Source organism: Cryptomeria japonica, chromosome 4 (assembly GCF_030272615.1).
Source record: "Cryptomeria japonica chromosome 4, Sugi_1.0, whole genome shotgun sequence".
NCBI lineage: Eukaryota > Viridiplantae > Streptophyta > Pinopsida > Cupressales > Cupressaceae > Cryptomeria > Cryptomeria japonica.
The window spans coordinates 143,395,959-143,412,923 of NC_081408.1; the positions used below are offsets into that span (position 1 = coordinate 143,395,959).

The following is a 16,965-nucleotide window of genomic DNA, read 5'->3' on the forward strand; positions in this document are numbered from 1 at the left end:
ATGGACTATCGTCCTTATCGAGTTACCACTATGTCGACTGAAGCACCTCTAATGAATTTAACCTCTGTCTTTTTTCCTTTCAACTTGCCCTGCATCTTTTTTCACATGTTCATTTTACCTACGTGGGCTAGTTGGATGCATCTTCTTTCTACCTTAACTTATCACGTGAGTCCCTCTTTACATCCATCTATAGGCATGGAATAGCAGGTTCCTTCTTTCACCTCATTGTCTTATCCTGCATGACCATCACCTTGTCTTTCTTAGTATCATGGGATAGTGAGATTCATATATTTCTTCACCTTACATTGCCCTGCATGACCATCACTCCTCACTTTTGATGATGCGGGAAGGCCGATTCCTTCCTTTGTCATTTTAACCCTGCATGGTCAAATTTCTCTCATCCATCATGTTGCTAGATAGAGGGAGGGGTCCCTATTTCTTGCTTAAAGTTATCCTGCACAGATACCAAACACACACTTGCATGGTGTGGGATAGAGGGTGAACACATTTCCCCTTTTCTCTTTGGTTTTCCTTATCCCGCGGGCATCTTCTCTTCCCTTGTTGGTCACACGAGACAACAAGATGCATTTAATTTTGTTTCCCCCACATGATATTAGATGAGCCTCTTAACCTATGTGGGATAAGTGAAATTGTAATCTTCCCTTTAGTTTCTTATCTCGTGTGAGTTTTGTTGGTCACTTTTGACACCGTGGGATAGGAGGGATTACCTCGTAAACTTCAGTTATCCCACGTGACTAGCACATGACCTTTTCCACAATGTAGTATAGTGCATAGTACCACATTTGTGTTATCTTGTGAGGCATTCAACCAACATGTTGTGAGATAAGGGGAACACCATTTCCTTTTCACAGAGTTATCCTGCATGGTCTCTTTGTTGTACGTGAAGCAAATACATGTGAGCCAAATACTATTACAATGTGGAAATAATGACATACAAACCACAACACATAACTATTGCCAACATGATCGACATGTGAAGATGATGAATCTGGTCAAAAACCCTGCAACATAACACAACGTGTTACGTGCAATAGCACAACATAGCCTATGTTATGTGTGATTGCTTCCAGCATCACTACAACCTTCCTTGACATCCATTTGACATCAATGATAATAATACCAACAAATAGAATTGGAACAAAAAAATCCCTAGCCATAGTCCTAAAAGGAGAGCTAGGCACTAAGACTCTATTCCTCTATTTCAAAAGAAGTGAGATAGTGAAAAGTGTGTATGTGATTTAGGTTAATAACAACAAAATGATTATAATTAATAGTGAACAAGAAACAAAAAATGAGAAACTAAAATAGTAAGGAATATCTCGAACAAAGATACAACAAGGAACTTAGATCTAAAATTTAGAGCATATTGTGTTGGACAAGGGTGTTAGGAACCCTAGTTTTAAGTTCTCCAATAGTTTGATAGATGATAAAAAATATAATTTAAAAGTTTTGTACTAGTGTGTCCCAAAATAATAGCTCAAAATGGAAGGAAAGGGGCATTGGTTGCCCTAGTATGAGGATTTGTATCTATTTAGCTTGAAATTATTTATAGTAGCAAGAATTTATTATCACACAAGGAATTCTCCGATATTGGTATTTTGTAGTGTATTTTCATCTCCATATTTTATCTCAAGGAATATTTAGGCTCAAAATAGAATTTTGATTCTATCTCTATTATGCAAGATGTATTATATAATAGTTTTCCTTGATGGCTTTTAGTGAATAGTATGGAGAAGAATGAGTCTTGTTAGAGCCTATGTTATCTTAAATCCTTAAAAGCAATGAGAAACTACAGTTAATTTTTTGTCAATGGAAGGGTGAGTAGATACTTGATTAATCTTAATGGTCATTTCCCTACTCTTTTGGTGTACTTTATCAAATATTAGAAATAGGTGTTTGTAACTATTGGTAGTATTTGTCCAAGGGGTTGAGCTTAACTGGTCAAAACATTGGGTTCTCACTGTGGAAACCCAAGTTCAATTCCCAATAGGGACATCTGAAGTGGAATTCTAAGTTGTGACTCTTGGCCTTCCATAGGATGAGGAAGGTCTTGGGTCAATCTAATCAAACATAATAATAATAATAATAATAATTCAATCAAAAGCTATTCAGGCTTCGGCCAATTACCAATAAACAAAAAAAAAAAAAAAAACTATTGGTAGTATTTTAAATTTACTATTAGTAAAGCCTTTATTGCCTTAGCTACTAGCATAAGTATGGATAGGATTAAATTCAAATTAAACTCAAATAATAAATAAATGCGAATTAAACACGCAGCGCATTTGTCAAGTTTTTCGGCGGGGGGGAGCAGACAGGTTTTCGCCTCTTGTCCGAGGAGCATCTCTGTCTTCAGTCTGCCATGTAAGAAAATCCCTACAAGAAACATAACGTTGTCAAACGCAAGGAGGGATTCGGTCTTCAGAGAGGGCGATTTTGGGATAAATAATGAAATTAGGGCAAAAAATGCCAAATCCCTGTCGCTACCCTCCGACGGAAAATGGCAAGTGTATCGTTCGAAAAAAACCATGAAAAAGATGGGCAATAATAAAGATACATCTTTAAATATTGATAAGCGCAAATACACAGCTTCAAAGCTATCTCCGGCAACAGGGGCTAATTTGGTGCCGCTCGAGAAAGTTAGAATTTTTGAGCCAAAACCTAATATTAGGCAGAGGCGTATATGCAAGATCCCAGCTTATTTGATGGAACCCCAATTCAATTTATATAGCAACTATGGGGTTTTTGTAAAATGGACTGGATTCGATGATGATACAAAAAGGATTGTCGATTGGTGGCTGGCCCTATATCCGGGACAGGTAAGTATTACTATCCTGGAAAATAATTTTCTTGCAATTTTGTGTGATAATCAAAATACAAAGAATGACATTTTGCATGGTAAGGTTAAATTGTATAGAGGCTTTGGTTTTTTTCGATGTGAATGGATGCCGAATTTTGACCCACATTCACAAAATTTAAACAAATACCCAAGATGGATTAATCTGGGCTCTTTACCTATCGAATATTTGGATTTTAAAATTTTGGAATTCTTAGGGGAATAGTTCGGGTCCTTTTTGGGCTGCGAAGGGTTAGAAAGTATGGTTTTAAACAAAAACACCAAAATCTTAGTTGAATTTGACTGTAATTCTTGGGTCTTGGAACCCACCAAGCTAGTAACAAACAGGGGGGAATGGAACATTCATCCCACCTTCTATGATGGGGTCATAAATGAATCTGATATATGGCTGAAATCAAGCCCGGTACTGGTTAAAAGTATCGATCAAAAGGAAAACCCTCTTACAGATCAGAATGAAAAAATCACATTAAATTCTATCCATGAAAATGCTAACTGCCCTCCTGTGACTTACACAGATGAAAATAAACACAATAATCTCAGTAATATTAATGACCTTGATAAGATAATAGATGAGGCAAGTTCCATAAAAGAAGAAGCCTTAGTGGAGATGTCAAAAAGAATCTCCGATTCGGTGGATTCATTGAAATCTCCTTCTGAAACAAAATCAGTCGTAAACTTGGGGCAAGAAAATGAGGCAGATCAAGAAGAAATGTCTTCTAGAATGGCTGCTATTCTAGAGGTATTCAATAATAATGAAGTTGAAAATCTTTCCCCAGAAGAGGAAGATGAGAAGAGGTTTCTAATTTAGGAACTTCTGGCCTCTATGGATGAGGGAGAAAATAATGAGAATAGGGTAGGAGACATCACCCCGCTCCCTGTCAATGACTACACAGCAGCTCAGTCCCAGCTGGGAGAGGATGATGGAGAAGGAGTGATTTTTCCCCAGCTATCCTTAGGAATAACAAACATATATGATGGGAAAAACATCCCTGACTGCGCTAGAGAAGCTAAAAGTAGAGGCAGAAAATCTTTGAGCGAATTAAGGTTGCAGGATGGAAATGCAAAAGACCAAGGCAAATTAACTGCCTTCTTTGATGCTGGGAAGGGGAAGGGCCTTCTCACGGTCCAATGAAAATCTCTTCGTGGAATGTTAGGGGCATGAATGCCCCTAACAAACAGCGTCTAACTAGACGCAACATCATAAAATGGAAACATGACTTCGTTCTCCTTCAAGAAACTAAATTAGCCCAGGTAGAAGCTGAGGCTTTTAAAAGGAAATTAGGTCTTCTAAGCTATGAATTTGTGGAAGCCAGGGGTGCCTCTGGTGGATTAGGTATCATTTGGAATCCGCGTAGTATATTATTCTGTCCAATAGCAGGAAATAGAAACTGGCTATTGGGAAAGGTAACAAGCAAACATAGCAAGCTCTCATTTACCCTTATAAACATCTATGGCCCGATTCCAGATGCTGGGAAATGCAAAGTTTGGTCGGAAATCTCGTTTATGATGGGGCTAGATCCCTCTTCCCCTGTTATTCTAGGAGGGGACTTCAATGCTATCCTAAATTTATCAGAGAAAAAGGGTGGTATTCGCAGGGAACCGCAGTCTTTAAAAGACTTTAGAGAGTGGGTAGCTCTTAACAATCTGATTGATATAGAAACTAGTAATGGAATGTATACCTGGTACAATAGAAGATTAGGCTTTACTCAAATCGCTGAGAGATTAGATAGATTCCTTTTTAGAGGGACTCTGAGCGATCTAGCGATTAACCTCTCAGCTTCGTTACTCCCTTCTTCAGGATCTGATCACTATCCTGTCATCCTCAATATTGAGGGAGAGGCTACACCGAGGTGCTACCCCTTTAAGTTTGAAAAAATGTGGATGCAAAATCCGGATTTCTATGATCTCGTAGCCAGGTGGTGGTCTGAGGTTAATTTTCAGGGATCAAAAATGTTTTGCCTTGTAAATAAACTAAAACATCTTAAAAGCAAGTTACTGAAATGGAATAATGAAGTCTTCGGTAACATTTTTGAAACCAAAATTTCATTCGAAAAAGAAATTGCAGACCTTAATGAAAAAGTGTTTAGACTAGGAATGGATCAGGATAGCTTCCTCAAAGAAAAGGAGCTCCTCGGGAAATATGAGGATACGTTAACAAAAGAAGAAATTTTTTGGAAACAGAAATCTAGAGAGAATTGGCTTCAAAATGGGGATAGGAATACTAAGTTCTTCCACAACAGTACAAAAAACAGGAGGATCACCAATAGTATTCACAAGATCATGAGAAATAATGGCATACTTCTTAAAGATCAAAAGGACATAGCTACAGAAGTGGTGATCCATTTCAAAACCCTATTCAGTTCGGAATCTTCCCCTAAAGATGCCAATTTAACTTTGCTTAGGAATATTCCTAAGATCGTAACTGAAAACCAAAACAAAGCGCTTAGCAACAAACTTTCAGAATCAGAAATAAAATTAGCATTGGGGCAACTTAACCCTGATAAAGCACCCGGCCTCGATGGTTTTCCAGCTTGCTTTTTCCAAAAATGCTGGCACATTATTGGTAAGGAGGTGGTGGAAGCTTTGGAAGCTATAAGAAACTCTGGAAGTATTTTAAGGGAGATCAACAATACTTTCATAACTTTGATTCCTAAGAAGGAGGAATCAAGAAACTTTGATGAATTCTGACCTATTTCCTTATGCAACACAATCTACAAGCTTTTTACAAAAAATTTAGCGAATAGATTGAAGGGCATTCTCCCTTGCATAATTTCAGAGGAACAGACAGGATTCGTTCCAGGTAGATCCATCTTTGATGGTATTATTGTGGCTCAAGAAGTCATGCACTCGTTACAACTAAATCGTTCAGCGGCTATGATGATCAAATTAGACATCAAAAAGGCATATGATAAAGTCGATTGGAGATTTTTGTGTAAATGTTTAGAATCCTTTGGGTTTTCTAAACAATGGATCAATTTAATATTCGAATGCATCTCATCTCCCAGGGTATCATTACTTATTAATGGTTCCCCTGTAGGCTTCTTCCAGATATCTAGAGGGATTAGACAAGGGGATCCTTTATCCCCTTTCTTATTCATCATAATGGCAGAGGGCCTTGGGAGAATCATTTCATGTGCTCACATGAATCATATTATTAAAGGTATTAAAATCACTAATGGAATGGAGGCCATTACTAACCAACAGTTTGCTGATGACACAATGCTGATGGGATGTGCGAATAGGACGGAAGCCATGGCTTTCAAAAGGATTCTTGACATTTATGCTTTAGCCTCAGGTCAGGAAGTAAACAAGAATAAATCGGAAATCTTCTTCTTCAATACTTCGCAGAACTTAGAAACAGATATATGTAATATTTTTGGGTTTGATCGAGGGAAACTGCCTTGTAAATATTTAGGGATATCGATGGATAAGGGAAAAAATTTTATTTCATTATGGAAAGGTATCCTTGACAAGATGGATCTCAGGTTGAATTCTTGGAAGAATAAATGCCTCTCTTCGGCTGGGAGGATTACTTTACTTAAAGCTATTTTGGCGGCTATTCCGATATATCAAATGTCCTGCCAGCAATTACCTAAAGGAGCTCGGCTCGAAATGATAAAAAAGATGAGGAAGTTCTTTTGGAATATGGATTCAGACAAAAAGAAATTCGCATTAATTTCTTGGGACAAAATTAGCCAACCTATCAGTTCAGGGGGAGTTGGCATCAAAGATTTGGGGGTACAAAACATGGCTCTGGGGGCGAAGTTAGTCTGGAAAATGTACTCGGATCCAAATCTTAAATGGGTAAGGATCCTCAAAGCTAAATATCTTACTTATTCCAACCCTAATAGCATTTTGAGGACGGAAATATTACCCAAAGGATCCAAAGTTTGGAATTTTATGATAGAATGTAGAAAGGTGATCAGGGATTATCTTACTTGGGATATTGCGGAAGGATCTGAGGCTCTGTTCTGGGAAGACTCTTGGGGGGGCTATCCAGCCTTAGACAAAATTGGTATAAGCGTAGAAGGTATAGAACATTGCAAATCTATCAGGGGTAGGTTTGTTAAGCATTATATCAAGCTTATCTCCAATGATCCCGCTTTGGGTTGGGAGTGGAAACCCCTTGATGAGATGAACTTGTCAAATTCTGACAAGGAGATCCTCTGGAATAATTTGAGGCATAGGCAATTATCATTTCATACTGGGAAAGACAGGATAATAAGGGCGGGTAGCTCTTCAGGCATTTACAAAGCCAAAGAAGGATACTCACTTTTAAAACTCAATCGAGCTGCAACCAATCCTAATATACCGATTAGCCTATGCTGGAATAACGTTGGTCTTCCCAAAGCTGGTATCTTCTCATGCGCAGCTTTCCAAAAAAGAATTCTTACCTCAGACTGGTTCTCAAAATTAGGATACCTGGGTCCATCGAGATGTCCTCTATGTGAATCAGAGGAAGAAAATGCGGATCACCTGCTTCTCAATTGCAGTTTCAGTCAGAGATGTTGGGATTGGCTTTGCTCAAGCCTTGGATGGCTGACGCCGAGACCTAGGGACATTTCAGAATGGCTGCTTAGCTGGCAACCTCCTCACACAAAGGATATATATCACTTAGTGTGGTTAATTTCCCCGGCAATCCTCATATGGGAAATATGGAAGGAGAGAAACAGGCGGATCTTCAAAGAATCAAAATTGAGGGTAGAATCCCTTCTAAATAAGATAGAAGCAACAATTGTGGAAAAAATTAATAATAAACTTAGACATACACAGGAAAAGTCTATTAACTTATCCAGATGGGATGAGGTTCTTCGTTCTAAATGGTTGGGTTTGATAATTCCCCCGTTTATTGGGAAGGGTGGGAAATAGGCTGAGATGGATAGGAAGCTAACAAAGTGGGCTCCCCCCCGAAAGGGCTGGGCTAAGTTAAGCTTTGATGGCGCGTCCCGTGGGAACCCTGGTGTAGCAGGTATTGGGTGTGCTATTCATCAAGACAACGGAGATCTAATAGCTAGCATTAATAAGCCCATAGGTGTGGCTTCAAATAACATGGCTGAGTTTTTAGCGTTGCGGGAGGGACTGATTATAGCTAAATCACTCAAGATTAAATATCTGGAAATTGAAGGTGATTCGTCATTAACTATAAATGCAGTCAGAACTAGGGAAGTGTCTAACTGGAGATTGAAAGCGGAATTAAAAAGAATTCTGGATTTGATCAAATACTTTGAGGAAACTTCGGTTAAACATATCTATCGGGAAGGTAACTCTATAGCTGACAAGTTAGCAAATTTAGGGGCAGATGGTAATTCATCTGTCTTTAGGAAGGATACTCCCCCAGATTAAAACTTTGGCGTTGGCCATGTCAACAACTCACACCACTCCTCTCCAAGTCCTCTCCTTGGCCCTCTTGTATATATTCTAGGATATGCGGTCATGGTTTCCTTAATACAGCATTTTGGTAGTCTAAGTTTTAGATAAATATATATAGATATATATACAGATATATATATATATATATATATATATATGCTCACATATATATATATATATATATATATATATATATATATATATATATATATATATATATATATATGTATATATTTGCAGTTTACCCCATATGGATTGATTCATGTTATATGGTGTACTCATATAAATACAAATATTTACATATATATATATATTCATATATATAGATATATGTATATATATACAATCTTATAAATATACATATATATATATACTCATATATATACATATATGTGTGTGTGTATGTGTGTGGGTGTAAATAGATACTCATACAATTACACACACACATATATACATATATATAAATACAGATACTATATATATATGAGTATGTGTATATATGTACAAAAATTAACTCATAGATATCCTTATTCAAACCTTCATATATGCTTGTATCATTCTCTCCTCACCTGACCCTGTCTGTGGGTAAAAGGGGTGTTTCAGGAGTGTTGCAAGGAGATTGGTTGATGTCGGTTATTCATGTTCTGGCACATGCAAGTCTCCCCTCCAATGCATGTTATCTGTGTTTAGAATGCCCTAGGCAGCGTGGGTATAGTCTTCAATATGGCAGATATGATGTCTTCTTATGACAATTAGAGTCTGCCAGGCTATGTGTATTCATGCTAAGGTTTCTGGCTTTTTGTTTTCTGATATTCTTGATTCATTGCATCGGATGTGATTGATATTAGCCCTGTGTTATATAGGGGACAGATAGCACTGGTTTCTGTTGCATTTATAGTGGTACAGCAGTGGTATTGGACTTTTCTCTATCGGGTGGGGTTCATTCGGGTTATTACAATCTTCTGCGAAATGATGGAATGTTTTTTTTAGTGGTTTTGTGGAGGGAAGTTGAGATCAGCCCAGACTTAATCATTGTTTCAGATCTGTAGTAGGTTCTATTGAATTAGCCTCTGTACAGGTCCTTTGCTCTTTTGTTGTTTTACTCCTATCTCCAGGCATATATATTACTGTGGGCATTTGTTTATAATCATGATCCTCGTAGACTCTATGATAATCTTGCATATTGACATTTAAATGTGCATACATAGGCATATGAATTTATTTATGTTATGGAGTATCAGATGTCTGCTATGTTAAAAGTAATTTAGGAACTGTTAGAAATTGATCCTTTCCATTAGTGTAGGCAGAATTGTAGCCTGGATAATCTCTTAAATTGAATCCTAAAAGGTTAAAATGGTTTCAAGCTAAGGGATATCCAGGCTACAATCCTCTTACATAAAATAGAAAAGATGTTATTATTCATTGAATGATTTTTACAAATTATCATGTTTACTATGCTACTAACAGTTTGGCAAAGTAAGTTGCAATAAGGTTTTGCAGATTTGGGATACAGGACAAAAAGTTAAAGCTCGGAGTATTAGTGGATTCTCCATTTTTGTGAAGATGGATCCATCCAGAAAGTGTTGCAAGATTTTATGTACAAAAAGAAACTAAAATGTCTTAATAAGACAGCCACCACCCTCAGATGAGGAATTGTAAAAATTTTCAGTTGTTTTTGTTATCTGATCCCTCAAGGGATCTGGGCTAGACCGGAGGTTTTCTTATCTCCATTCTTTCCTACCGGTGCCCACACTGAATGGAGATGTAATAATTTTATAAAAGAAATAAAATTTGGCTTCGGCCTTTTATTGATCAAAAAAAAATAAAAATTCTAAAGACATAAATTTGGTGAATATTTTACTTTAGAAAGAAGAAAAGATATAAAGGTTTCTAAATGGCTCTAGAAGGGTAAGCTTGCTAGAAAACTTTAGATTAAGTGGTATTTTATCTCATAAAATATTTCAACCTTTAAGGAATATATTTTTATAATTTGTCCTACCATTTCTCCATTTCAATTCATTTATTACATGACCTATTCTCCTATTTCCTTCTCAAATCCCTATAACAGTTAGTAGTGAAATTTTTTAACATTGCCAAGATTTCCATTCACTAAGGTAATTTTTTATTCTACTTGGTCTTCCTATTTACCTCACCAACCCTCACTATTCTTGTTCCCAATTATTTTAATAGTGTGGTAAATCTAACTCCCTCCCTTACTAGACTAGTTAAAGGGGTTGGCACTACAAATCAAACGAAATTACTTACTATTTCCACTAATTTCTTTAAAATTATGAATAAAATTATCTCTAAGAAATCCCATGGCCTGGTTGTTCCTCATTTCTTTCTTTGGTCTACTAGAAAACCAAATTCATGCTCAAATCTTTAAACATCTTAGTATTTATTGCATCCCTTATCTATCAAACCATTTATTTATCCATTTGTATTTTGATCTAACTATCTATCTATCTATCTATGTTGAGAGCTTCTTGAACACTGAGGTAATATCCCATGCACTATGGCCTAGGTTCCTTTAGAAAGCTTTGAATTCTATGGTCGTTCCTCACCTCGTGGCCATCAATGTAGTTGAAGTTCTTTTGCATATAATTCTCAAACCCCTTTGTCCAAGGCTTCCCACTACCACTAGCAATGAGAGTGGTTCTTCTCAGTGATTCTCTACCTCTACCATGCATGGATATTTTTCCTTTGGGTGGGGCTCTAGCGGGGCGGGGATAGATTTTGGTGGTGGTAGTAGATGGCCAATTTCTTGTAGTGGTGGTGGTTGGCTTCATTCTTCAAAAAACTTTCTATGACTAATTTTGACTATCTCTCTTGTTCAAGATGATAAACATAAAGAGCAAGGTGAAGCTTCTGCTGCCAAGGGGTGGTCTCTTCCTAAAATCACTCTGGACCTTGCTAATCTATGGGGAAAATTGGATGACCAAGATCCCCCTCTGCTAGCCTCTATGATTTCTCTCACTACTGAAGTGGCTGGTTTTTCATGTTTCTCTATTTTTTGGGCTTTATACTTTTGACTATTCTTTTATTTATCGGTTACTCTACTTTCCAAACTCTACTCATGTGAATCTAATATATCTCTTTAGGCCTTGCCCATATGACTTTGAGGGGTGATCTTGTGTACCTCTACTTTAAAAAAAAAAAATGAATATATGTAATATATTTTAAAAATAATAAAAACTAACACATATATTCATCCAAAAAAAAGAAAATCCTCTTCAAGATAACCTACATGTTGTTTATTAGGTTGAACCTACAAATCCCAGTTCTATTTTTTTAATATTATTAATGCTATCAACAAAGAAACTTCCTAGTTTGAAACTATTGACAACACTAACTTGGTCACCCAAAACTTCATTCCAAATATCCATTCCATAGTATGTGTTACTTCTTTGGTCCATGTGGTTTGTATTGCCAACTCTCATGCTGATCTTAGGAGTAACTTGAAGAAGGAAAGAAACTATACTTTATGTCAAATTTTAATTGTAGAAAATTATCACTCTAAGCCTTTTAATGATTCTTTGTGAGAAGGTATCAAAATTGAGAGGCATTTCCAACCATCCACTATGCAAAATGGCCTTTGAGCACCAATATTCACAAAGGTCTTTAAAAGTTAGAATTGATATTCTAGACTCCAACATAACCGATATTACTCTAAAATAGGACATCACTATTACTTATCTCTCTTCCATTAAATATTTTAAAAAATTGGTTATTAGATTGTTCGCTAATAATATGATTGTTTTCAACTTAGAACTTAAAAAGATCAATAAATAGATCTATCTTTTCACACCTCATGAATAAAGAAAATTGTGTAAACTATAAATTCAAATAAAAATAGAAAATTTAATTCCATTTTGTGTAAGGTGAAACTAATAATAGACATTTTAGAGAATATTAAAATTCTGAAATACATCAATACTATGTAGGGTGATAATTAGTTTGCCTCTTTTCTTTAGGTTTTTTAGATTTGTTTTTTGTCTTTTTTTTGTTGTACATGAGACTACCTGGGTTCTATATATTATAGAACATGGTTCATTTAGAATTTCATAATTTTATTTTGAATGGGGTCTTTGTAATACTTTTTCTCCTAATTAAATTAATAAGAACATAAAATAATGAGTAAGACCCTCTCTCTCAATTATTATTACCACCTTTAAATACCTCAAATCTAATGAGTATAAGGAATATACATAACTTAGACTTCAAGTACTAATAATTTATGAGTATTTATGTTGATAAAAAATTAAGATCTTTTTTACAATTGATAATATGTATTTACTTCATAGAATACTGGCTCTTCTATTTGGTAAATTCTCCTCAAGATAATATAATCTTAAGTGTTTTACTATTTTATTACGAAAATAGTAAGTAGGAGCATCTAAATGTCTTGTAATGAATGCTATCTAGAATCTACTAACAATGCAACTTAGACTTTCTATTAACCCACACAAGCCTATAGGTCATGAATTTGTGAGGCCTTTATAGATGGTAAGATATTTCTAAACTTTAAATGTGCGAAGGAGTAGGGAATTCATTTCACATAATTGAATTTTACTATAATTTGGTTTTCATGGTTTGACTGGATAAATTTAGTAGTACGTGACATGCAAACTATTAATTCTATATAGATTTTAATTCTAGTTACATAATTAGATATAAATGGATACTTATTATTTGATTCCATATTTCTATAAGTTGATATTAAAATACATATTTACTTTTCCTAGAGTTTAATTTTAGTTGTGAATTTAAGTAATGGAGTGTCGTGATTTGATTACATAGGTTTGTAGGCTAATGTTAGTCAAATTTTTTGCGCCTTGTAGGATTTTTTTGCCACCTGATAAAAGATTGATCAAAGGTTGATTTATCCATATTTTAGAGTTACATTTTTAAAGAATTGGGAGTTATTAAATTTTAGTTTGTTATAACCCTCTCAATTCCCACAATAGGATTCACTTGTCACCCATGCTAGTAGCTACTAGCCCTAATCCCCTACATTATTAAATTATAAGAAATGAAAGAACATATTGGGGTTATGCTAACAAAGAAAATATTTACCATATAAATTAATTACCTTAAATAGTACGCATTCAGATTTTCGAGCATTTTATACTAGTGTCTAGTAATGTGCAAAAAATAGCTAGAAAAAAATATATTTTTCAAAAAATATGAAAGATTATCCAGAAAATTAATGCACTTGGATAGAATTCATTAGATTTTTAAATATATTTATGGGCATCCACTCAAAGATACATTTAACTATCATTAGGTTATAACTACACTGAAAAAACTAAATTATAATAGTATGGTGCATCTTATATATTCAAACTCTTAAATATCAGTCATCTCAAATCTTTGATATTGGACATTCTTTTGGATAGGATTCATTAGATTTTAAAAAAAAATTATGGGCATCCACTAAAAGATACACTTATACTATCATTGTGTTAGAAATACACTAGCAAAACTAAATTATAATAATATGATGCATTTTATATATTCAAGCTCTTAAATCTCAATATTCTGATAGAGATTTATATGTCGAAGACTCTACCAAATGATATTATTTTATAAGTGATATTATTTTGTAAGTGCAATATTGCCCTTGGACTCAGCTGATGGACTATGAGGAGATTCCTTGGACATATAGCCTCAAACTATTCTTGTGGTTCTTATATGAGAAGATTGCGTTTCATGCAAGTGTGTTTTGCTATGGGACATTTAGCCTCAAATCCTCTTGGTGGACTAATTCTCTGCATCAACATCTTACAATTTTCTCTGACAATTCCAGTGATTTAGAACAGATCCTCAGCTGATAAGATTCCCTCTGAGTCTAGCTATGCCCCTTATGATCAGCTTGCTGATAAGACTGATGTTCACTCTGTTGTGTCCCCAATTGTTAATTATGTTGTTTCCTCTAGTAAAGTAGTTGTTTCTAGCGATGCTGTTCTGATTTATAGTCTTGCTTCAAACCAAACTCCATGATTTTTAATTTAGATTTCTACTACGTTATTTTGTACAATTATATTTACCATATTAATACCTTGTTAGGATTTCGAAAGGCTAGTCCTCAAACATGTTTTCATCACATGAATGGTCGAGCCTATAATATGTTTTTAGAGGTTATATGCGGCGTGGCTGTGGAGAACGGAACTCAACGTCAAAGTATGTAGTTTAGCATGTTAATCTAGCAACAGTGCTAATATCTCAACACATAAAAAAATTATTGAACTGTATGGGCAAAATTATCAGTTACGTTTCTGGAATCATTCAGACAGAAAAAATATGCAAGGAAACATCTTACCAAAAAACTGTCATTTTTCCTATTGTATAAAAGAATTACAATTAAAGAATGGTATAAAACAATAGAGCAATGACACTCTCTTTTTAAGGGCGGTGGAGGAATTGGCTAGTTGGGGACATGGCACTGTTTCCTTATCTCTCCCTGCGATCCCGTCAACACGTCAATTGCACCCATCTTTATCATTGCCCTTCCAAAATTTTCCCTCCAAATCTTGGGGTACTTGGCGTTAATGTTTACCTGTCTAAACGTGGCATCATTTGACATCAACGTTTGATCAGATTTCAACAGTCCACGCTTGTATTGCAAGTCTACATAGTATTTCGCGTCCTACTTAGTGGGAGTGAGACGATCCAGTGGAACAACGGTGTCGTTTGAAGCTGAAGAGGGGCATTTGGCCTTGAGCTGAAGAGCATATTTAGAGTCCATGGAAGGATCTTGACCGCCTCGGCCGCTGAAGTTATACAGATGATCTCCGGTGAACGAACTACAGTGAGAAACCCCAATTGAATGGGCCCCTGCAAGAGCAGTCAGATTATTTATATAAGATATAATCTACAGCAGATTTAATCAATTCATCAAGCGTTATTAGGAAATATGTAGGCCTACCTGAGAGAGTGACCATGTGACCTCTGATGCGAGAGATACCCTTCAGTCTCTTCGTCCACCTTGAACAGCCCAAAATAGTCCACCAGCCTGAATTTGCATTCGTTGTCATATATGTTAAGCTACTATTACTTCTACATAATCATAACTTCATTATTATGATTATTAAGAAACGACGCCGGCACATTTGGCTTCATCAATAATGTCGTAGCCCCTCAGGCTTGGGTTGTTGACGGGTGGGTCCTTCTCTGCTGTGTCGTCTGAGGAATCAAGGAGAATTGATCCATCGCAACCCTGCAATTAATCATCCATCAATGCCGTAAATATATATTCTAACATACTTATCATGAAATAGGGGATGAAATTCAAGATGAGAATATTGCAGAATACTTACTCTTACAAAGCAATCATGGAAATGCATCCTTATGAGAGCAGCTGCTACACCAGGATTGGCTTTAACAGCTTTGGCAACAGTTTCACTGATAATCTCCTCGGCCTCAGGGCATGTTTGGCGATAATAACCCACCTTCATCTCCATTAGCTATAGTAGATAAAAGCAATACGAACAGAGGAAAAACCAGCGAACTCGCTTCCATTTCACCTCAGAGTAGTTAAACAATAGTCGGAGTTCTGTTAGATGAGAGGGGAAAGTTAACAAAAACGCTTTTAGTTATGGTGTACAGGAGGAGAGAAGGATGTGGTATTTAACACCATCATGTGCGGATTCGTTTGATCTAGTCAACACAGACTAGATAATGTGAAGAAACCTTATTATGTCGGTCCTACCATTCTGAACATTTCCAAAATACAATGATAGCATTTAATGCATTGTAGGATAGACTGGGCACCTCGGACTTATCTACGGTCTTGACTCATTCTATTTCTATTTGCTCACGTCTGGATTTATCCTAGCATGAATAACCTGACATGACAATCGAAGATAACATGACAATGAAATGCTTGATCAATTATGAGTTTACTGTGCTCGTTCAGATTTTCTTCCATGAATCAACTCTGTTAAGAATGGTAGTTAACGTAAATATTTGAAAAAGTTTAACAAATTCTATGGAACTGCATGACATCATGACACTGACAATGTATAACATTTCAACTTAAAAAAGGAAGATTTGGTGATTGAATCTTATCATGTGTTGAGAAAGTTGAATGAGTCTGGAATGAGGTCACAAAGAATCAAATTTTGCAAGGTCACAATCTTGATATTTTTAAAACAGAATTAAACTTTGGTTAAGTTTGAGGAAACTTCAAAAATATAAATATTAATATTAATATTAATATTCACATCTTCTAAATTGTTTTGACTTCCTAGTCGCTCGACGTTGGCCCCTCTCTTATTTCGTTCCTATCAGTTTCCAGCACATGAGAGGGTTTCCATGTTGCTAGTGTGAAGCAGCAAAAGTTATTCTTTTGCACAAAAAAGTCAATATCTAGGAAAATATAATTAGTATAAGTATGTTTCGCTATCTCACTATCCTTGTTTCTTGTTTTTTTTTTTTCAATTAATCATAATTCTTTTCAAGAAAGCATAATTATGCCTATAAAAATATATCCAAAAAAATGGTATAGAATGTTTTGTTGATTTTAGAAAGAACTAAAATATCATATTTTATTTTGAATCAAAATTAGAACAATTATACAAACAAGATTATTGATCTTAATACTATATAGATTTGATAATCTTTATTTATTTTATAAAACATATTTTAATGATAAGAATAATTGAAAATGAAACAATGAATAGTAGATTTTATATTAAAAGTAACATAGAAAAATAAAA

General features: G+C 35.4%; 1 protein-coding gene across 1 annotated transcript; it reads right to left on the reverse strand.

The window, feature by feature from the left end:
* Positions 1–14,672: 14,672 nt before the first annotated feature.
* LOC131074085 (peroxidase 5-like) lies at positions 14,673–15,708 on the reverse strand. Its single transcript, XM_058010627.2, has 5 exons — positions 15,565–15,708; positions 15,356–15,464; positions 15,174–15,260; positions 14,899–15,082; positions 14,673–14,808 (listed from the first exon to the last, which is right to left on the reverse strand). The coding sequence occupies exons 1-5, from the start codon at positions 15,706–15,708 to the stop codon at positions 14,673–14,675; spliced, it is 660 nt and encodes a 219-aa protein (XP_057866610.2).
* Positions 15,709–16,965: the final 1,257 nt, after the last annotated feature.

What these genes read in the sequence shown, in the direction of transcription:
- LOC131074085 (XM_058010627.2), bottom strand. Translation starts at nt 15,708, where the DNA reads ATGGAGATGAAGGTGGGTTATTATCGCCAAACATGCCCTGAGGCCGAG. An exon ending in TCACATGGTCACTCTCTCAG is followed by an intron (nt 15,083 to 15,173) that starts GTAGGCCTACAT and finishes CTGCTCTTGCAG; the next exon opens with GGGCCCATTCAATTGGGGTT. An exon ending in GATCGTCTCACTCCCACTAA is followed by an intron (nt 14,809 to 14,898) that starts GTAGGACGCGAA and finishes TGCCACGTTTAG; the next exon opens with ACAGGTAAACATTAACGCCA.